Source organism: Panthera uncia (genome assembly GCF_023721935.1).
Source record: "Panthera uncia isolate 11264 chromosome B2 unlocalized genomic scaffold, Puncia_PCG_1.0 HiC_scaffold_24, whole genome shotgun sequence".
Lineage (NCBI taxonomy): Eukaryota > Metazoa > Chordata > Mammalia > Carnivora > Felidae > Panthera > Panthera uncia.
The window spans coordinates 70,000,510-70,023,881 of record NW_026057580.1 but is presented as its reverse complement, the minus strand read 5'-3'; the positions used below and the strand labels follow the sequence as shown (position 1 = coordinate 70,023,881).

General features: G+C 43.1%; 2 protein-coding genes across 4 annotated transcripts in view; both read left to right on the top strand.

Annotated features, from left to right (window-relative positions):
• The first annotated feature begins 6,877 nt into the window (after nucleotides 1-6,877).
• LOC125939127 (basic proline-rich protein-like) lies at nucleotides 6,878-22,525 on the top strand. Its single transcript, XM_049654654.1, has 3 exons — nucleotides 6,878-6,979; nucleotides 7,081-7,540; nucleotides 9,937-22,525. Exons 1-3 carry the CDS (start codon nucleotides 6,878-6,880, stop codon nucleotides 9,999-10,001), a joined length of 627 nt encoding a protein of 208 aa, XP_049510611.1. The 3' UTR covers nucleotides 10,002-22,525.
• FYN (FYN proto-oncogene, Src family tyrosine kinase) overlaps nucleotides 9,953-23,372 on the top strand; it is a 211,614-nt gene continuing 198,194 nt past the window's right edge. For all 3 annotated transcript variants that reach the window (XM_049652942.1, XM_049652931.1, XM_049652938.1), the window contains exon 1: nucleotides 9,953-10,036. The gene's annotated coding sequence lies outside the window, so the exon portion shown is untranslated. The remainder of the gene's footprint in view (nucleotides 10,037-23,372) is intronic.

The following is a 23,372-nucleotide window of genomic DNA, read 5'->3' as shown; positions in this document are numbered from 1 at the left end:
TCTTTCTGTTCATTTTTTTTCCTTTGACAGCCTGACACATAGAATATTTGAATACTTGAAAGTGGCAAGATGAATGTTATAAAATCTACATCTCATACAGATGTAGATCACTAAAGTAATTAGAAAGCCGAGACATTATCTTTTCTTTAGGACTACATCAGGCTATGACCAGAAAAAAATATCTGAATCATCAAGGACACACTCTTGGAGCTCTACCAGATCAAACTCTCTCTCTCTCTCTCTCTCTCTCTCTCTCTCTCTCTCACACACACACACACACACACACACACAGCACACAAGCACATGTTGGGCCTCACTGCATAGGTCTTGAATGTCTCAATCAGTTTCAGCTCACCCCACGGTCAGGCCTAATCATCCTATGCCTCCAAACTGGGAAATATGAAAGCTTCTGATCCAGTTATCTGTACCAGTGGCTTAGCCACACAGGATGAGCCTCAAGCACCATCACTGCATAGAGTGGCACCAGGAAATAGATAAAAGTGATTAGTCAAGACTGGTCAGAGTGGGAGGGACAGCTGATCAGGCTGTAAGAGAAAGGGACAGGCCATCTTACAATAAGAGAGCCTCCCTTGTTAGACTCCTGCAAGGTCTCTGGTAGGAGATCTGTTGGAAAATAGATACTATAGATTGACTTAGTCCCATCCTCACACACTAGAACCACATCAGACAATGATCCAGGCTTCCCTTGGGGAGTCAAGCAATGAAACAAAAAACACCGTTTTCGATCATCACCATCTTTCCCACCCTCCCTGTGGTTTGGCTGGGATATAGGCTCTCCTCCTTTATAGACCCAATTTTTTCTTTCTAACAGGCCTGGGTTGTCCAGTAATGACCCTGACACAATGAGAGCATGTTGCAGAGGTCAGTGGACTTGGGCTCTAAAACCACATTCGTAATAATTCCTATCTTTTTAAGAGGAAAGGGAGCTAAAGCCACATGCCAAGAAGGCTCTGCTGTGACCCACCAAGGGGAGCAACTATCCAGTTTGGATAACATTTAACATGAGAGAGCTGGAATGAAGTGCTAGCACAATCCCAGCTACAGCAACTTTGCTGGACCTCTTCCAAAAAGAGGTCTAACACCATCTACTCTTACCCTTTCCTGAGCTCAGGCTGGGGTGTAGCATGGAGGTTCCTTCCCTTTCCATATGAGATTTTCCCGGGACCATCTCCTGCTTTTGGCTATATTCTGAACATCATGGATTTTCAAGTATGTAGCTCTTTCTTTAAGAACTTGATGATATGAGATATCAGAAGCAAGAATTTCACAGTAAGCCAGGTGTGCCAGGTACAGAGAGGTTAGCCTTGGGACCAGTTCCTGGTAGTGTCCTGCTCTTAGAATAAGTAAAGCTTTTTGAGAATCATTCTTACAAGTCCCAAGGAGGTCCACCAGAAACCAGTGGCAAGGCTCCTTCAAAAGGGAAGAAAATCAGCAGGGAAAATAAGAGGAAGATAAAAGGGAAAATTAAAGTAGCAAAGACAGGAAAAGGTTTAAGTTTTATTGTTTCTTCTGTTAAATAGTGAATAGATGCCCAATACAAAAAACTTCAGAAAATTGAAAAAAAAAAGATAAAAAACAAAGATGATCTATAATTTGATAACTTGGAGAAAATCACTGTTAAAATTTCTGGGTATGAACTTGCATACTTCTCTATGAAAATTTATATGTAGATAAATTTTAAAACAATGGAATATGTATGCATAAAAATATATAGACATTAATTTATTGTGAAAATCCTTTCACATAAATGGCTTGGGGCGCCTGGGTGACTCAGTCGGTTAAGTGTCCGACTTCGGCTCGGGTCATGATCTCGCAGTCCATGAGTTCGAGCCCCGCGTCGGGCTCTGTGCTGACAGCTCAGAGCCTGGAGCCTGCTTCGGATGTGTCTCCCTCTCTCTCTGACCCTCCCCCATTCATGCTCTGTCTCTGTCTCAAAAATAAATAGACATTTAAAAAAATTTTAAAAATAAATAAATAAATAAATGGCTTTATCATCATTTTCATGGCTGTGTAGTGTTCTATTATAGACATAGCTTGGTTAACACACCCAATCTCTTACCAGTGGATTTTTCTCAATTGTTCACTATTATAATGTTGTAATTACTCACATCATAGGTATACCCTTGTAAACTTCTTCCATTCTTTCCCAGAAGTAGCCTTGCTGACTGAAAGATACATACTTTTCAAAATACTTTTCATAAATTTATTAAATTAATTAATTAATTTATTTATTAAACTTTTCTTAAATTGTCATCCAGAGTGCTATGCCAGTTAACATTAGGATGTGGGTATCTACAGGTGTGCTATTTCGAAGGGGCACACGCACCCCAAAGTTTATAGCAGCGCTATCAACAATAGCTAAAGTATGGAAAGAGCCCAAATGTCCATCGACAGATGAATGGATAAAGAAGATGTGGTATATATATACAATGGATTATTACTTGGCAATCCAAAAGAATGAAATCTTGCCATTTGCAACAATGTGGATGGAACTGGAGGGTATTACACTAAGCGAAATTAATTAGAGAAAGACAAATACCATATATGACTTTACTCTTTTGTGAAATTTAAGATACAAAACAGATGAACATAAGGGAAGCGAAGCAAAAATAAAAACAGGAGAGGAACAAAACATAAGAGACTCTTAAATACAGAGAACAAACTGAGGGTTGCTGGAGGGGAGGTGGGTGGGGGGATGGGCTAAATGGGCAAGGGACATTAAGGAAGACACTTGCCGGGATAAACACTGAGTGTTATATGTAGGGGATGAATCACTGGGATCTACTCCTGAAATCATTATTGCACTATAGGCTAACTAACGGGGAGGTAAATTAAAACATTAAAAATTTTTTTAAAAAGGATGTGGGTGGGGGGTGGGGGAGAGGGGAAAGTGGGTGATGGGCATTGAGGAGGGCATTTGTTGGGATGAGCACTGGGTGTTATATGGAAACCAATTTGACAATAAATTATATTTAAAAAATAAAATACAATAAAAAATAAATAATAAAATAAAATAAAGGATGTGGGTATCCATTTCCTTAAAGTCTTTTATGTCTTTGGCCAACTGGGTAGTTGAAAAAACCATCTCTGCACTGCTTTGGTTTCAAGTGAAGTTGAATTTCTTTGCATGTTTACTGGCCATTTTGAGATGCATTTCCTTTGCCCATGTTTTTCAATCAGAGTGTTCATTTTATTTTCTTGTTGATTTGTGAGAACTCTATATTAAGCATTCTTACCCTTGTCATACATGTTGCTACTGAGTTAACATTTAAAAGAAGATGAAAACTAAAATGTAATGAGGCAAGAAAATATTTTGACCAATAAAATAAAAAATAAGGAAATGTTACTTTAAAAACGAGATAATAAGAAATTCTGTTGAGACAAAATAAACCCCAGATAGATACAGGAAACTGTAAGGTAAAGAAATAGAAAATTAAATTTGGAAAAATAAAACATTATATATATATATAACATAAATTGCCATAATTTACATACATAATTTATATAACATAATATACTTAACATATAATATATATTATATAATATAGAATATATAATATTATATAATATATAATATTATATAATAATAAATCATAATATATTATATATGTAACAATATATAATATATATCATTTTTATATAATATAATAATATAACATAAATTGTCCAGAAGAAAATAAAAATAAATCAGGGGTGCAGAGAACAATAATGACTTATCCCAAGTAGAACAAGGACAGTGTCATGGACCTTTCTTTAATCAAGGTGTTGGCAGAGACCTGCACAGATCAAAATGGGGAATGGTATCCAAATCCTTTACAGTACTCTTACACTTGTTCAGGCCATTAGCAAATCCTCCAGAGGAAGCCAAATCCATTTAAAGCAACTTTTAAGAAGGGCAACAGATAAAAAGGTAGGCAAGGAAAGAATTACAAAAACAGGATGGAGTCGTGATGGAAGCAGGTTAATCTGTCATTTTAATTGCATTGTCCCTTCTTTTTGTTCACTAATTAGATCAAGAAGCTATTAGAGTTACAGACGCTAAAAAGTGACTCTTTTTGAAGAAAGCTTAAACAAGAAGATGTTTTACCCCACCAACTCCAGGTTTCACGTAAGATAAATTGAATCCAACATGGGATACCAAAGGAGGTCCATGTCTTAAGAGTATTTTTTTCTGAGAGTACAGGACAGTTTATCTTTAAATAGGAGGAAAGTATGCGTAAACTTTTTGCGTGTCCGTTTAGTCTTCACAAAGCAGTATGAGATCAGTTTCACTATTTCCCACTTTATGTATGAGAATGCAAATTTCCACAAAGGCTAAGTGATTTGCCTCATTAAGTTGCTAACTGTGTAGGGGCACCTGGGTGGCTCAGTTGGTTAAGTGACTGACTTTGGCTCAGATCATAATCTCATAGTTTGTGGGTTGAAGCCCCACGTTGGGTTCTGTGCTGACAGCTTGGAGCCTGGAGCCTGCTTCGGATTCTGTGTCTCCCTCTCTCTCTGTTCCTCCCCTGCTCGTGCTCTGTCTCTGTCTCTCTCTCAAAAATAAAAATAAAACATAAAAGATTTAAAAAAAAAAAGGTGCTAACAGTGTGTGCTATGGAGCTGGAATCAAAAACTCTAGGCCACTGCTATCCAATAGAAATATAATATGAGCCATATATGCTATTTAAAATTCTCTAGTAGCTACATGTAAAAATGAAAATAAATAGGGGCACCTGGGTGACTTAGTCAGTTGAGCATCTGACTCCTGATTTTGGCTCACAACACAATCTCATGGTTAGAGCCCACATTGGGCTCTGCACTAGCAGTGTGAGCCTGCCTGGGATCAGCTCTCTCTCCCTCTCTCTGCCCCTCCTCCTCTCACACTCTCTTAAAATAAATGGCAAACTTTAATAAAAATTACTAAATAAATAAATAGGTGAAATAAAATTTAATAACATTTTATTTTTTACATTTCTTTTTTTCATGCTAAATATTTGAAATCCAATATGTCTTTTACATTTACAGCATGCATACCTTAATTTGCACTAACCACATTTCAAGTACTCAAGTACATTTCAAGTACTTAACAGCCATGTGTGGCTAGCGGCTGCCATGTTGGACAGCCTGGTCCTAGACCAGTGGTTCTCAAGATGTGATACCCAGATCAGCAGCAGCAGCATCACCAGGAAACTGTTAGAAGTACAGATTCTCAACCCCTGTTCCAAACCTACTGAATCAGCCCTCTGGCAGTGGGGAACACCAATTCACATTTTAACAAGTCCCTTCCGATAATTCTGATATATGCTATGGTTTGAGAACCATTGCTCTAGACGATTGCCTCTCCAACCCACTTCAAATCTAGGACAGCCATGGCAGGCTAGTACTAAGGAAGCGAAGCCCCTTCTCTTAAGATCAACAATTCTTGGCTAGATGAAGTTGGTATTCTTGTGTGTGGAAATCCTCTGGTCCTTGTTGTAGTTCCATTTCTTGGGACTTTGGAATGAATTGCCAAACATATAATTTAAAACATGGTTTCATTTATCATTTTGTTTAAAGGAGGAAAAAACACCCGACATTAACCGCCCTATACTATTACCTTGAGTTTAGTTATTAAGTTCTCTTATCCTCGGTTTCCTCATCCATAAAATGAGAATCCTTTAATAAATGTTGGCAATTTTTTTTAAACACATTTATTTTAGTATTCTCTACACCCAATGTTGGGCTCGAACTTACAACACTGGGATCAAGAGTTGCATGCTCTTCCCACTGAGTCACCCAGGCGCCCCAGGAAACTTTTTTCAAAGTACTGTGTACAAAAAAAAAAAGTCAGCAAAAGTGGCTGATATTTTTAAACTATGGTTAAAAAAAACTAGTGGGCAGGAAGGTAATATAGATTTTGAGCATAGAAGCAGAAGCTAATTCACTTCTGTATCTCAGAACATTAGATTTGCTGAGGGGGGAGGGGAGGGTTCTTGCCAAAATTACTGAGGAGAATGAATCTGAGCATGCCTTAAAGGAGAACTTTCAGTAAACAGGAATTACCTATAAAGAAAATCAGGAAGCCAAAGTGTTTCTTTTTATGAAGTTACATCCTGCCATAGAAAGCTGGGTAGGAAATAAAGACTGATGCGCTCCCAACTGTATACTAAACCGGTTATTATTTCATTAAGGAAAATCTGAGCAAAAGCTCAGATTCAGTGAAGGAAAAAAAAAACATGAGAAGCTTACATGTCATGAGAAACCAAAGACAACCAATGGCTACAATTAAACATGAGTTGGGGAAAAACTATACAAACAAATCTCTACTCTGATTTCAGATTCCTTAGTCCACACTTGCCCTCTCCACCCCTCCCCCTATTTTAGTAATACTTCCTCCAGACTTTTGCTTGAAAATGTGTGTCCACGAAAATAGGAGACTAATAGAGTAATCTCAATTTCCTCCTTCTCCCCCCTTCTCTTTCTCTTTATTATTAATAATACTTTTTAATTGTGCGTTTCCAGGGTTCTCTTGGTTTTTCCAGGTTTCTGTGATGGTTTTTCCGGGCTGCTCGGCACTCTTAAGTTCGATTAGAGAAAACGTTTTCACCACCTAACACTTTCCCAATTTATCCTCCCACCTTCAAATGAGAAGACACAAGAAAAGGCAAGATAGCCCTTTTTGGAGGCAGGTTCCCATGGTTTGGGGGGAATGGCAGATGCCTTTCTGCAGTGGCAGCCGCAACCTTCCGCAAAGCAGAAACTGCAGCTCACACTCTCCCCTACTTCCCCCGCCCAAACCCACTACCTCGCAAGTCCACACAATCCTTAAAAGCACACACACAAACTCCTCCAACCTCGCATCCCCTCTTACACCCCACACCGCACGCACGCCAGGATGCCTGCTGCCACAGTAACGCTCAACCCACCCGGTGGCCCCACCCCTTTCGGTCCCGCCCCCGCCCAGACACCAATGGTCGCCGCCCGCAGCTCCCGAAGGGTGCGTTGATAGGGCAGCGGGGCCTGCCACTCTCAGCGTGCGTCCCGCCCCCTCCTCACCCGGGGCTGGGGCTGGAGGGGCCGGAGCATCAGCGCGAGTAGCAGCGAGCAACCGCGGTGGCGGCGGCGCGTTGTTGCAGTTGCGCCATCTGTCAGGAGCGGAGCCGGCGGGGAGGGGGCTGCCGCGGGAGAGGAGGAGGGGTCGTCGTGACCAAAGGCCGCCGAGACCCGCCCGCCGGCCGGCCGCGAAAGCAGAAGCAGGCTGCCCTCGGAGCCGCGCGTCCTCCAACGTCCGGGCGCGCGGCGCTTCAGCCAGCGCACCGAGAGCTCTCTGGGCACACACAAAGCCGCCGCCCGCGCCGCACCGCCCGGCGGCCGCCGTCCGCGCCTGGGAGGGATCCGGCCGCCGGGCCGGGGACACCCGGCGCCGCCCCCTCGGCGCTCTCGGAAGGCCCACCGGCTCCCGGGCCCGCCGAGGAACCCCCGGAACCGCCTCGGCCGCGCGGGAGGAGGGCGGGGAGAAGACCATGTGAATGGGCTCCGGAGCCTGAGCGCCGCGCAGGTAAGCGGCCGGGGATGCGCCCTGGGAGGCGGTGGGGATGCTGCGGAGACGCGGGCCACCGACGCCCCCGCGCTGCGCCGCCCCCGCCGCGGGGCCCCGCGCTGCAGTCTCCCGGCCGTCGCCGCTGCTGCCTCCGGGGCGCCCCGCGGGGCTGCCGGGGAGTTGGCCCCGCTCGGAGTCTTCTCGCGGCCGCGCGGGAGGACACCTCTGCGGGGTGCGGCCCTGAGGTAGCGCAGGGATGGGGGGCCCGTTTCCTCGCCTGCGAGCGGGCGCAGGGTGAGAATAGGAATTGTCAGGGGGGCGAGGCTGGCCCAGACTCCACCCTCGCCCTCCTTTCGGGGGCCCCCCGCGGGGACTCGGTCTGTGTGTGTTGTTTTAATGTCAGGGATGATGTAATCACTTAATAATTGATGCCCCGTGCTGCTTCCCTCCCCACCCCACCCCACCCCTGCCCCACTCCTCCACCTCTCGGCCTCCTTCTGCGGTCGTCGCTTTCCTCAGCTCATCCTCCTGCCTATTTCTGGCACCTCCCTAGCACTTCCCCCATCCTCCCCTTCACTCTTCCTGTGCCACCACCCGCCCAACCTTCCCCTGTCCCCCTTGCTGGAGCCTTCGCTCTTCTTCCTCTGCCTCCCCACCCCTTCTGCTCCCTCAACCTCCTTTCTCTTCCCTGCCCGCTGAATTTCCTCTCTACTTCCCCAGATCGATGACTGTTTTTTGTTTGGTCGCCTCCCCTCTCTTATCTCTGCGGCCACAGGCGGAGGGGACTGGGCCAGAAAGAGGCCACCGAGGTTGGGCCCAGGCGGAGATTTGCTGGGATTCAGTGAGAAGCGGGATAATAAAATCACCCTTCTTGCCCCTCCTCCCCTTAATAAATCACACAGACTCGCCGGGTGTGTGTGTGTGTGTGTGTGTGTGTGTGTGTGTGTGTGTGTGTGAGTGACACAAAGAGCCCTTTCAGTGTACAGAGAGGAGACGCACAGAGTACCCAAGGATGGGCACGATGATTCTTCTTTCTCTTCACTGGGGCTTCCCTTTCTCTCAGATAAAGCAGTTGATTTTCTCTCTGAGAGTCTTTCCTGCCACATTTACCAAAACATAAAAGGCCCCAGATGCTGCAGGGTGGCAGGTGCTGTCATTTTGCTGTATTCATGGACCCAGTAGCGTTGACTGGCAGCTGCAGTACTTCTTAGATTTAAGGGGGAAATGATCCCAGCAGTCCCAAGAGTTGCTTTCTTATCAAGATAGCCTTCCTCCACCTTGTTTTAACCTCCTCTCCTCTGAGGATAGGTACTAAAAAGCTGGGGTAGGATAAGTCGGTGTGGGAGCAGAAGAATTGGGCTTCTGAGTCAGATAATTAAATTAGTATTTGATACGAGTGAGGCAGCTAGATTTGCTTCTTCCCTCAAGTCTAAGAAGTGCTGAAGTCTTGAAATGTTGTCTGCCCATTGGTGTTGTTTTACCCTTATATTTAAACAAGTTTCCGGGGGCATCAAAAACACAGCATTCAAATTGGTATTTGGAAGGCTGTGGGAGACTGTCTCTTCCCTGCTTCAGGGGAGTCTTCAGACACCCACATCCTTCCTCTCACCACCCCAAGCGACTGCAATACTTTCCACCCTTTGTGCTCTTTCTCCTGAGTCCTGGCCCCATGGGTACTGTGCTTTCAGATGAAGGGACTCACAGACTTTTGGAGGAAGTGGTTTGTTAACTATCTAACGTTTGGGGGTAGGGGGGCACTTAACTATGAGCCAAGGATGTAGAGAATCTTTTGATTGAACTTTGAACCATCTGTTTGGTGTTCCTCTCAAGGAGGAAATGTTAATGTAAATCTAGAGGCTTAATGTTCCATTTTGTAAGCCAGTGGCTATTACATGCTTAATTGATAATATGAAAACGTAGGTTGAACCCATTGATTCCTAAGAGCATGGCTCCTTGACTCTTGTCTTAAGTTTGTTTTTCAAGAATTTTATTAGAAAAGAGTCATTTTTCAAGAATTTTATTAGCAAAGAGTCATGATTCATTAAACATTTACTTCTGTACTTTCTACGGACATTCATCATGGAACTTTTTATATTTAAAAAAAGCAATAGGGTTAATGGGTATGCTGTAAAAACAAAGGGTTGTTTGTTTGATGCCAGACCCAGGAAGGAAAGTCCGTGCACAATAAGCTCACACTGTGTTGACCGAGCTAAAGAGACTTAATGATAAGGTTGAATGTGAACAAATGCACACTCTGCTTTCTGTACTTTATGCTTTGTCCTGGGTCTGGACTCTCCAATCCCATCAGATCTGCTTGCATTCTGTTTAACCTTTAGGGCTCAGCTCAAAAGTCTTTGATGTTTTCTTTATCCTCCCCACCAAACAAATCACCACGCCTCCAATTTTGTTTTCAGACCTCAGCAGCAGGCATAACATTTGGCCTGTCTCTGTTTCCATCATTAATTGGTCAGCACATTGAGAGAAGGAACCTGGTCTTATCCTGTTTCAGTAAATGTGAGTTAGGTCTTTGGTATGTGCCAGGCACTTGGATTTATTAAACTAACGTTAGCAGCTGTAACAAATAGGCCTGCAGAAACGTAATGGCTCAAAGGCAATAGACATTTATTATTCCTCATGCAGTAGTCCACTTTTTAAATGCCTTGGCCTGGAAATGACACCTATCACTTCCACTGACATTCTGTACACAAGGGCTGGTTAGGTGGCCACATTTAACTGCAGGGGAGCCTGGGAAATGTAGGTTAGCCATGTGACTAAGAAAAAAGAAGAAATGTATTTTGGGCCAGCAGCCTTGCCATATGTTGCCATTCAACAAGGCACAGTCATTGCCCTCAAGGAGTTTATAGGCTGATGAAAACTAAATTAATTGTATGGAAACCTGGAGCATAAACCCATCATTGCTTTTATTCTTTTGATTTCATAAGTTCAGATCTTTTTATTTTAAACATGTTTCAAAAAACTTTGCTTTTTGTTGGTTCAAGTAGTTCCCACTCAGTGATTACTTGTAATACAGTGATCTCATGCCTCCTGTGTTGACTTTGGTATGGTTCTTTTACTCTAGTAGAACCTTTCTTGGCCTAGATTTTTTTTGTTTGTTGATTTTATAGACTCCCAAAGTGGCTGGGAGGGTCCTTAGAAATCACAGTCCTACCTTCTTAACTGAAAGAGGAAATTAAGCAGAGTGCAGAGGAGAAACTTCTTGCCTGGGGCCATGCTAATGAGAAGGGAACCCTAGCCAGCCCAGCACTCAGTCCTGCCTGGGTCCCCTTCACCACACAGCTGTCCTGACTTGGTGATTGTGATATCTGCGTATTCCACGGAGACTAAGTTTCCAGACCTCCAGGAGCAGGGCAAACTGCTCGTGTTATAGTCTCTGTTCTCCACAGGCCTCCAAACTATTGGAGCAATGCTGTCCAAACTATTCATCATAGTTAATAATGCATATATTTTTGCTACAAACGGTTCATTATATTCCTCTGTTCTGGAAACATTAGCCAAGTGTGTTCCTGTGTGCAAGGCACTAGGAGATAGGGTCATGAAAATGAATGCATCTGCTGTCCTTTTCTTCAGGGGCTCACAGTCTGCCAGGGGAGATAAAAGTAAATAAATAATAGCTAATTTTTATCGAGCATTTATTATCTGTCAAGCGCTGTTGAAGTTCTGGTCTTAGCAATAATGATCTGAAGTGGTTTCACTTCTCTCCCTTTTACAGGTGGGAAATTGAAGCAGGGGAGGTTAAGTAACTAACTGAAGATCATATAGTTATTAGGTGGTACAGTCACAGTTCAGGCCCAATTAGTTTGGTTTCAAATCCCTTGCTCTCAGCCACTAGGCAATATGCAAAATACTATATATGGATATAATAATATTAATTAAAATACGTTACATGCCATAAGAGGAATATAGCTAAATACTTTGGAAACTGATATTTCTAGTTGTTGTGAAACAACCTTATATTTAAATTTAAAAAGTTAAAAATGGGAAAGCAAAGCATGTTGATACTGGAAATACTTTTACTCTGTGTGATTTCTATTTTAAGCTGTGTCCTTCTGTGGGCCACAGATAGGTGGGTAAATGTGAATGCTCATACATATTTCCTCATTCAGCAACATTCATTCATTGTATCTACCATTTGCCAGACACTGAGCTACATGCTTCAGGGGCAGAGGTGTGATCCTGCTCTAAGGAACTTACCTGGACAAAGGAAGTCTCTGACTGCTGTGATTCTAGGGACCCTCACAAGAGGAAGAGAGCATGTAGAATGGAGCATGAACTACACAAAGAGGTGGAAAAGTGGGGCAGCCAGGCAGCAAAGGTTGGAGGAGGTGTCTTTGAGATGAAGAGTAGGAGTCAGCTAGTAGAGTGTTGTAGAAAGGCCATTGCCCCAGAAGGCAAATGCACTTTTAGGAAATTGGAAGTAGTTTTTGGAGGGGGACGGGGGGTATTGTAGAGAGACAGAGGAAGAAGATAGGCTAGAGAAAAATCTGAGTGTTCTTGTAAGTACAGTTGACCCTTGAACAACTTAGGTTTGCACACGGTCCACTTATATGCAGATTTTTTTTGATAAATATGGCATATAGTATTGGAAATGTATTTTCCTGGTGATTATCTTAGCATTTTTTTCTCCAGCTTACTTTATTGTCAGGAATATAGTATATAATACATATAGCATATAAAATATGTGTTAATCAACTGTTTATGTTAGCAGCAGTCTCAACAGTAGGCTTTTAATAGTTAAGTTTTGGGGGAGTAAAAAATTATACACAAATTTTCGACTGCATGGGGATTGGCACCCCTAACTCCTGCCTTGTTCAAGGGCCAGAATGTCAGAATGCCATTTAACAGTTGTAAGTGGAGATGATGCTTTGATCTAATTTGTATTTTATAAAAGATTATCTGGCCACAGTGTAGGCTGTTGCAGAGGCAGTCAAGACCAATGCGGGGAAGGTAGTTATGGAAACTCAGATGAGCAATATATAAAAGTCTGAATGGAAGAAATGGAAGTGGAGATGGAACAACAATAACAACAACAAAAAAAAAAAACAGTAAGAGAGGGTAAGACAGTATATTGAGGGGCAGGGAAGAAGAGGGGTCCTGGGAAATTAGGTGGAGAGAAACATGCAGACAGGTAATACAATAAGAGAGGACAGGTATGTCAAATGATGACTTTATCATGGACACTTTGGACTTTCAGGTTGAGGTATGTCATAGGAGTGAAGAGTAAGACTTAAATATACATCTATTAGCAGCAAATTAGAAACTACTTGAAATAATGGACATGGGCAGTATACTCAGGGACTTTGTAGACAGGGCTGGGGGAGAGCCCAGGAATGGGGGAGGTTAGAGGAGCCCTGAGTGGAAGAGGCAGCCCTGAATGGAAGAGCCATAGTGTTGAGCAGGCCCAGGGGAGAGAGGTTTCCTTGATCACCAGGAGGAGAGGGTTATGCCCCGGACATTAAGCAAAATTAAGAATGAAAAGTGCAGTTTGATTTAGCACCAGAGATCTCCGAATCCAGCCAGAGCAGCATCAGAAAGATAAGGGGTGGAGGTCTAAGACTCTGCTGCTCCCTAGACCAAGATAGAAACATGTATCAAAACTGGGGAACATAGGACCTTAAGGGACTAGAGACCACGTAGTCCAACACGTCTGTTTTACTTATGAGGAAAAATGAGGCCCAGAGAGGCTAGATGACTTGTCCAAGGTGGCAGAGTCACCACTTAAGGTCCACTGTCAAGCCATTCAGTCCAGGCAAAGGATGTGGTCAAGAGCATGGACTCAGGTGTGGGCCGGGTTCAGCCCCTTCCAGCTGTGTGAACGGGGCCAAGCTACCTAAACTCTGTGCCTCCCTTTTTTCACCTTTAACCTGGAGATAATAGTTCTTACCTCAAAGCTTTGCTGTGAGGAGTCAGTGAGTTAATAAACGTAAAACCCCACATATGGGAAAAGTGATGAGTTTGCTGCTGTTGTTAAAATGTATGCGTGTGTGTGTGTGTGTGTACACACATACATGTAACAGATATACATACAATACATATATCCCTTAGGGAAGGAAAGGTGAAGATGTACTGTCTGTATAGAAGGAAATTTTGAATATTTTAGGCAGAGATTTGGGTGATGGATTGTCAGGTCTGGATCAAGAATTACTGGAAAGCTTGGAAAGTTTATATAGTATGATTGAAAACAGCATACTTAGCAAGTCTTTGTTAGAAATGCAGAGCCTTTTTTATTCTTGAGAGTAAAAAAAAAACAAAAGCACTTTGAAGTTAGCCCTATCAAAGACTTTCTTGGTTTTAGTCAGATAACCAGAATTTTAATCTATTAATAATGTAAATCCCTTGAGTTTGGCTTCAGAATGTCCCCATACCTCCTGAAGACAGAACAAACTAGAGAGTAGGGGGAGAAGACATGAGTTATGACTTTCATGCACTTGGTTCCTATGAATAAATGGTGATTTGGGTTAGAGAGAGAGTGCTCAGTGTTTCTAGTTGAGCAAATCTAATTTTTAGCCACTAAAACACATGAGTAGCCTAAACCGTATTACCTGGAGGGACTTGGGTGACATGCAGTACAGACAGCCTAGGAATAAGTGGCACTCTGGACTTGATTAGGACACAGTAATCCTAGAAGGATATAAATTGAACTGGATTTATCGTCTAATAAAAACGTGGGAAGGAAAGATAATGCTTACTGACTCATGAAACTTTAACAACGTTTGTAAGGCTCTGAGTTGTTGTAATGTTTGGATGAGAGCATTTCCCCATTCATCTCCGTGCTTCCAGGGTGACCCACGTGAGGCCTCGCTCTGGATCGGAAGCCGACTTGGGTCCTTCCTGGGTATTTTTAGGAAGCAGAGGTCATCATATATTCAGCCCTTGTAGACCCCATGACCTCAACAGCACCCTGTTGGTTTGGGCAAATGTGTATCGAATGTCTATTAACTATAAATTTGGGGGAGAAAAAAAATACAGCATGAGAAAGTTTTAGCCCATTGTTTATTTCAATTCATAAGGCTTTTTCTGAGGACTGCTTACTTCTGGCCTTGTGATAATGTAAAAAACCATGTAGCACACCATAGCTACTCACCCCTCCTTAAATACACCATAAAAATAATAATACCTACCGCTTTTATTGCACCCCAGAGGCCTTGTTAAGTGCTTTACATACAGTAATTTACTTAATTATAACAACTCCATGAGGCGGGTGTTATTATCCCCATTGATCAAATGGGAAGACTGAGGCTCAGAAAGGTAAAGTAACTTGCCCATTGTCACACACCTAATTACTAAAGAAGCCAAGTCTGTCTGGCTCCTAGGCTCATGCCTGCTTTTGCTCCAAAGCTGTGGTTCCTCTTTCCCTGCCTACTTTCAAATGACCTTGCCTTCGCTTTGCGGTTGTTTCTGTGCTAAGTGTTAGAGGATATAAAGACACCTTTTCCCCCCAGTGGAAACCTCACTACTTCATTACTCCTCTCAAGACTCAGCTTCTGGGAAGCCCCCTCTTTGGTCCTTTCTGTGGGCCCCCATGGCACTTGATTTCTACCTCATCATCACCATCATCATAGTTGGACTTGTAAAGCAAGATGGAATCAGCTGGGTGGAAGAATGGGTGGATACTGGTCTTTTTCATTGACTTATGAGCTCTTTGGAAGTCAGGGACAATATCATATTCATGGTCAATTGGCCAACACAACACCCAGCACTATTCCATGGTATACTATCATTATTCCTACTTAACAGATGGGAAAACTGAGGTTTAGAGGTTAAGTGATTTAGTCAGGCTCACACAGCTAGTAAGCATTAGAGCTGGAATCTGAACCTGGACAGTCTGGTTCCAGAAATCTATGCTCCTAACACTAATTTTGTTCCATCTTTCAAATGAGATTGTAAGCCATGAGTATGGAGACAGTGGATATCATCTCCTAGCCCAGTACCTCACAGTCCATGCTCTGTAAACAGCAGCTCTCTTGTTCTTCCATCCACCCTGGCAGAACAACAAACAATATATTGAACTAGGTCTTAGCTCATAATAATAAGGAGAGAGTTTTAGGGTCATGGCTACATGAATATTCTCTGAGGATCTTACAGAGTGCATATCTCCTGGCCATCTTCTGAGTCAGTAGGTTTGGAGCTGTCAGGGTTGAGCACCGAACTGCCTTCTGGATATGAGAATGGCAGTAGGGATGGAACCATCAAGGAGGCAGCTTCTGAAAGACAAGGAATGAAGCAAGCATAGTGAGTCTCATCCACATTGATGGGAGCAGGCCGTGAAGTGGTAGAAAATCGTCAGCTCGAGTCAGCAGCCGCCCAGGGGAGGCTGGGGATCAGAAATCAATCACAGAAAGACCACTTACTTTGTATTTTTAAGATTTCTAAGTACCTGCTTCTTTTGAATGTGCTGGTGGGATTTTATCTGATGAATTTAAACACGTTCATTTTTCTCAGAGCTTCCGTCTTTGAGGTTCCCAAAAATAGTAGGCTTTTCATGGAGTTGTATAAGGATTCCATCTGCTTTATACTGAAAAGTAGGGCTTTAATGGAAAATTAAAAATGAGCCAGATCGCCTTTCCCACAACAAAGCCCAGGGCACTTTTCCCAATCCTTTCTTCTTTTAATCCCCAGCAAAAGTTACTGAATCTGTATTTCTGTGGGATCACCCCCACCCTCCAAATTAAATTCTACCCAAAAGCCAAATAAACACTAACAAGTTTCTTCATTTCCATATGTTGTCATATCTATTTAAAAGCAATAACGGTTTCAAATATTGTCACTTATAAAATTTGATTTTCATTTCAGTTTTCATTTTATTCCAGAATTGTGTGATCTGTGGCCTATAACTAGGCACATGCACACAAGGATACCTGAAAAGTGCTGATTTCTGTTCATGGTTTCTCTTATTTGCTCTCAAAGTTTGGAGGCTTTCGCTTTTCATTGTAGAGTTTACTGTCTAACCTACAAATATAGAGCACCTCATTGTTTCAGTTGTAGGAGCTGAGTTATCAACGAATGCTAACATTCTGTCATTCTCTATCTTTTATCATCTCCTTTTACTTGAAAATGCCAATTCTGTGGCTGTCCTTTATATATACTGTTGCCCAGTCTATATTCTCTTGATATGTTATGTCCTTCAGGCTCTCCTGTGGTTTGCAAATAATGATTGCAGTTGCTTCACTCCTATACCTTCTAAATTGAGTGAGGGGAGGTTGATCCATGTGAAATGGATGTACCAGCTGATGTAGATACTGGTTCTCTTGCCTTGTCCCTTTATGAACAACCCAGTGAATAGGAGAAAAGACCCAAATTCCTTAGGCTGGCATTCAACGCCTTCCATGTCCACATTCTTAGTCATACTTGGCTCACCTCATTTACCACTACACTAACACTTGATTAGCCAGATGTCAGTCTAGTATCTCATTAATATGAAAAATGGGTTTTGGCCTTTATTTTCCCTTCTTGAAATCCCCTAACCCTTCTTTTCCCTCAGAATTCTACCCATTTTTCAATCCCAGCTTTAGAAGTTTCCCCTAATGTCCTCATCCTCTTACATTGAATACTTATGACCAGTTGTCTCCTAATAATGATGCCTTATGTTGTTAGTTAAATTCTCATAGGAGAGATCTAAGGTTCAGAGAGATTTTGTGACTTGCCCAAGGTCATATATCCAGTTACTAATTTAGTTTGGACTATAATCTAGGTCTCCAAGGAATCTGTGTGGGTCCTGTATTCTCAAGAAACTGTTGGCCCTTTGTGTGCAAAAATGTTGTTTGCTGGCCCCCCTATAGCAGGTAGCACGATGTCGTTCATAGTGTAGATATTCAGTGGATGTTTATTTGGAGCAGGGCCCCGGAGTATGTAGCTGGTCTCCTGGGCATCTGTGGGGCTTGGATGTTGAGCCTGTGTAGTTTTTGTAGTTTCTGATGGCACCAGGTTGACTCTCTACCAGCCTGCATGGTTTAGGGTCAATGATTGTCCCAGACTGGTTCAGGAACCACTGTTGTATTTCGAGGATGGTGTGTGTTTAAAGATCTTTCCCTCGTAATCTTGAGCTTTTGGTTAAACATTTAGAGTGGTCAGGGAAATAGTTACTTCTTTGTCCTCTGCCATCAGGTTTTCACCAATAAGATTTTCACTAAAAACCATAGGAAATTACCAGTGGTGCAGTGACATCCAAGACCAGGAGAAATGCAGAATGTTTCAACACTGGGAGGAAATTGGAAGAAAACAGTAGTGGATGGTGGAAGAGTGCAGAGTGGCCACCAGGGTTGACCTGGAAGTCTGAGAGGACTGTGGAAGCTGGTGCCCATCCATATCTGCACCTCTCCAAGTAGCATTTACCTGAGTCCCTCAGCCATGTGACACCCAGCCGTGACTGTGGAAGTGCCATCCTCTCCCTGTGTTAATTTGGTTCACTTGGTAGTATCAGCATCTGAAGAATCTCCCTGGCAGGGGAGGAAGGTTCTTTTCTAGACTTAAGGTCCTACAAAGTCATGACTTAACACTGTACCCCAACCAGAGCCTCTGTATCTCCATCAAAAGAATGACTGAAAATAAACCTTATGAAATGTTTTCCATGGTTAGGGGTCATTACTCGAGTCATTTCTGTAACAAGATGACAACAGCATAACAGTCAGTGTTTGTCAGCCACTCATTAAGAGTCTTCTCAGCTACCTGTGGAAAGTTCTCTGTGATTCCTCATGAATGTGTCGCCCTGCCTAGCCTTCACCTGGATGCCAGCTTTCATGTATCTAAGGGAGGGAGAATAAATAACATTTTGTATGGATATAGTCCAACTGCTGCAGCCAGAAAGAGGGGAGGTACCTGGTGCTTCACTGTTGTTTGAAATGCCATTATGGTCTTTGGAAAGCGGTAGTGAACTTTTTTCCCTTCCTTAACCATACATGGTCCATGATTTGAGCACCTCCTCACCCCCAACCCCCCTCCCATTACCACAGCCACCTCCTTAAATGCAGGAGATCACATGCCAGTGTCCTAATACGCTCTCTCCTTGGCTGGCATGTAATGTCACCACCTCATGCATTTATCCAGTTTGTTCATGTTCAGTCATTTTGGTATATCTCCCTGTCAGAATTGTCCGTTTTCAGTAGCATGCTTCTAGAAGGCTGAAAGCACACCTCATTTCATTTGCGTTGTGCTATGTAACACTACACTGAGCTGTGCATTTATTAAATGCTTGTTGATTATGATTCTGAGCTTCCAAGCTGGGAGGTCTTACAAGTGTTTTCAGTACTTCTGGAATGAGATGCATCTTGAATATATTTTCTTCTTGTAGGTAGTACATTAGGTCCTTTGCATTGGTAGGTCCTCAAAATCATGGTTCAGAACCCAGAGTTTGGTTGCACAGTGTTTTAGGTTCCCCCTTATGTTCAACTTCCTTGGGTGAAAATGCCAGTGATGCCAACTTCTAATCCTGTTTTCAAATTAGGGGCAAGGCATAGGTAGATAATGTGCCATATCACATCCTTCTTTTCATATAGGTGTGGTTGTCCATATAATTCCCACCATCTTGTAGTCATTATTCAACAGATTGTTGATTTCAGACTGTTAAGAGTTGCAGGTAGTTCTCCAAGAGACTGAGATTTGCTCAGTGAAGGCCCGTGAGGTGTGGCTGGCAAGGACCTATGAGGACTCCAGAATAATGAGCTGAGCCAGATGCCTCTGTGAGTGCCAGTAGCTCCAGGGAAGTTCTGGTTAGTTTATGCCTGAATGTGATATAAGGAGGACTGGCACTTGGAAAACTGCAGATGTTCTCTGTACCTTGGCCCAAGTATGCCAAATGAGGAAGGGTGCAGTGTGTGAAGGTTTAAGAGTCCCCAATCTAGAGTTCCCAAGGCAAACTCTGCTTCCCAGATCTCCTGTCCCAAGCTGTGACAGAGGTCCTGTGTGTAGGGGTTGAAGTACTCTGGCCTCCATCCCCACAACAATGCTCTCATGCACTTGAGATCCAGAACTACCAGTGTGGGAAGAGCCCTGCTCTATGCTGCCCACCAGGACACTCAGCTGGGCTTTAAGAACCTTCTAGATGAGCTAGAACATGCAGAAATGATCCACTAGTGAGGGTGATATTGGTGAGATTGGAGGGAGGTGGGGATAACGGATGGAAGAGGATCAACAGAGTTGGCAGGGGCAAGATCATGATGGGTATAGGAGGAGCCCTTGTATTAGTCTTTTGTGGCTGCAACAAATTACCCCAAACTAGGTAGCCTAAAACAACAGAAGAATTTCTCTCACCGTTCTGGAATCCAAAAGTCTTGAAATTAAGGTGTCACATCCCAGTGACACCTTGTTCTGGAGACTCTGTTCCATGCTTCTTTCCTAACTTTTGGTGGCTGCTGGCAGGCCTGGGCGTTCCTTGGCTTTTAGACCCATCACTATAGTTTCTGCCACCAATTCACATGAGATTTTCCTTTGAGCATCTTTACATGGCTTTCTCCTCTCTCATAAGGACGCTTGTCACTGGATTTAGGGCCTACCCTAATTCAAGATGATCTCATCTCAAGATCCTTAACTTCCTCTTTTTTATTTTATTTTTTTTAATGTTTGCTTGTTTAGAGAGAAAACGTGAGCAGGGGAAGGGCAGAGAGGGAAGCAGAATCCCAAGCAGGATACACGCTGTCAGCACAAAGCCCAACATGGGGTTCAATCTCACCAACCATGATATCATGACCTGTGCCAAAATCAAGAGTCGGTCACTTAACCAACTGAGCCACCCCATCAAGATCCCCCCCATCAAGATCTGAGGCATCCCATCAAGATTCTTAATTTATTAATTATATCTGCAGAGACCCTTTTCCCCATGAGGGGATTTCGGATGGGCATATTTTATAATGGGAAGGGGGCTGCCATTCAACTCACTATAGCTCTCAATGGGATAAAAATTAGCAGTAACTTGAAGTGAGAAAGAACACATGAGAAGGGTATTTGCAAGTCTGAATTCCCACGAAGGGGCAGGCACAGTATTTTACACGTGTGATTTCTAACTATCACTGAGGCAGATGAAGATACTGACATTTAAAAAAAATTTTTTTTAATGTTTATTTATTTTTAAGAGAAAGCACGTGTGCAAGTATGGGAGGGGCAGGAGAGAGAGACAGAGAGAGAGAGGGAGGGAGACACAGAATCCGAAACAGGCTCTAGGCTTTGAGCTGTCAGCACAGAGCCCAATGCAGGGCTCAAACTCACAAACTGTGAGATCATGACCTGAGCCCAAGTTGGACGCTAAAGCAACTGAGTCACCCAGGCGCTCCTGACATTTTTATGTGAAAAGAAAGAAGTTCAAAGGGTGGATGTCCTGAAGCTTTTCAGTAAAATTGGAGGCTGAGCCATTATCCAAGGTTGGAAGGTTCAAAGATAGGAGGACAGCTCGGAGAATCTAGAAGAAGTCCAAACAGCCACAAAAATATAGAGTAATATTTTAATAGATGGATAGAAATTATTACAGAGAGGAGTGACTGGCTGGCTCAGTCAGTGGAACATGTGACTCCTGTTCTCAGGGTTGTGGGTTTGAGCCCCACATTGGGTGTAGAGATTACTTAAAAATAAAATCTTTAAAAAAAAAAATGTATTACAGAGAAATAGTGAGGCCCCATTGGAATTTGTAGGTACTTTTTAATGGCTCGCTTTAGCCCAGTTTTGTGATTTGGCCTTGTAGTAGTACTTGTTACTTTGGAATGGAAAATCTGACCGTTTGGTGACCTAGAGTTGAGAATTGATTTGAACCATCAAGTGAGGAGGATATTCTTAGAGACTAAGGAAAATATCGGTTGAATCAGCTGCAAGTAGGATTTAGGCTGGGTAGGGGAGCAAGCTGGAACTGGGATGGTAGATGCAGTAAAGAAGGATCTGTAGTCTTACAGATATGCGTGAACACAGCAGGTATGGAAGAGGGGAAACAAAGGCAGGAAGCCCTCAGAAGAGGAAACCTAGGGGAGTGTAGAGTTCTAAAATGATGCTGAATAAGGGTGGCTCCTTGTTGAATGTATAGCTGCTCAACTGTAGATTAATGATTAAGGACATTAGGTATAAATACTTCAAGAAACTGAAATCCATAGGCCTCTTTTGCTCTTGGTTCAAATATGTGTACAGTTGACCCTTGAACAGCACAGAAGTTAGGGGTGCTGACTCCTTGGGCAGTCGAAAATCCATGTATAACTTTTGAATTACCAAAAACTTGAATGTTAATTGCCATCTGTTGACTGGAAGCCTTATTGATCATCAAAAGCCGATTAACATATTTTGTATGTTATATGTATTATATACCATACTCTTACAGTAAAGTAAGAAAATATTAAAACCAACCATAAGAAAAAATACATTTACAGTACTGTACAGTATCCAGAAAAATCCAGGTGTAAGTAGACCTGTGCAGTTCAAACCTATGTTGTTCAAGAGTTGACTGTAAACGATGTCTTCTAGAAGAATGACATGTCAGTATGTTGCACTTTTAAAAAAATCCTGGATAATGGAGTGCCTGGTTGGCTCAGTCAGCAGAGCATGCTACTCTTGACCTCAGGGTCATCAGTTTAAGCCGCATGTTGGGTGTAGACTTTACTTCAAAAAAAATTTTTTTAATTAAAATTTAAAAATCCTGGGTGAATGTTCTGGGATCTCTGAAACCTTACATTATGACCTAGTTTAGTGGGGGATAATCTTAAACTAGTATTCAATTTACTTTACTTTCCTTCTAATTCTTGTTTCCCTGGGAATCTCCCCCATTGAGGCAAAGGATTCCATTACTTCAGGGGGAGAACAGAATATGGTCTAGGACAAAGAAGACGTTGTTCAGCTTTTGACTTTCAAAACAAGCCCTTGAAGCATGTTTCAGAGACCAGAATTAGCCCAGGCCTTCACTCAAAAGAGGCAGGCTTTGTTAGAAGAAAAATGATTGTGGATTCCAAGGAGGCAGATCTCAGAAGGCCTGGTATATATTGTGTAGTAAGCCATGCAGGAAGGAGGAAATACCTTCCTGGGATGGAGCATGGAGCTTGTAGAGATTAGGAGGAGACTAGAGCTAAATGAATGGGTGGCTGAGATCCCCCACTTCAGGAGAGTGGAGGAGAATCTGCTTGCAGACAGCACCCATACCTTGCATTTGGTCTGGAACCCTGGAAGGAAACTACCTGTAGTGTACTCCTCAGGGGGGCGTATTTAGGCAGAAATAAGCCCTCTCAATTCCCCAAAGCCTGCATGTGGCATAGGAGCGATCCCACCGGCCTGTAGGCCCCCTCAGGCACATGTGGAGGTGCAGAGGGAGCTGGGAGGCAGAATGAAGGCGGCACAGAGTGAACTGTGCAGTCTCACTCCTGGAGACTGGTTGGGTTCAATCTACCAGTCACATCAGCAGAATCAGGCCAACACCCAAAGACAAAGGGATGAAACATCCCAGGGACGCCAGTGAGGGCATGGAGGGCAGTGCCTAGACTAGGTCCTCTCCCCATCCTGCTAACCTGGGGTGGGGGCAGAAGGGCAAGGGAAAAGAACACAGCCCTGAGAGGCAGTTTGAGAGAAGTTTAATTTGACTAATTGCCCTGAAGCAACTAAGAATTTTAAATCTGAAGAGATTAAGTTATCTTGAAGTGTCGAGATTGTTTTTGTTACTATCATCAGAAATGCAGTGGTCGTGATCAATTTGAATTAAACACTGGAGAAATGAAGTAACATTTTTAAAAAGTATTTATTCATTGGGGTGCCTGGGTGGCTCAGTTGAGCGCCTGACTTCGGCTCAGGTCATGATCCCCCTGTTGGTGGGTTCAAGCCCCGCATCAGGCTCTGTGCTGACAGCTCAGAGCCTGGAGCCTGTTTCGGATTCTGTGTCTGC

What these genes read in the sequence shown, in the direction of transcription:
- LOC125939127 (XM_049654654.1), top strand. Translation starts at nt 6,878, where the DNA reads ATGCCTGCTGCCACAGTAACGCTCAACCCACCCGGTGGCCCCACCCCT. An exon ending in CCGCCCGCAGCTCCCGAAGG is followed by an intron (nt 6,980 to 7,080) that starts GTGCGTTGATAG and finishes CAGCGCGAGTAG; the next exon opens with CAGCGAGCAACCGCGGTGGC. An exon ending in GGAGCCTGAGCGCCGCGCAG is followed by an intron (nt 7,541 to 9,936) that starts GTAAGCGGCCGG and finishes TTTTGTTTTCAG; the next exon opens with ACCTCAGCAGCAGGCATAAC.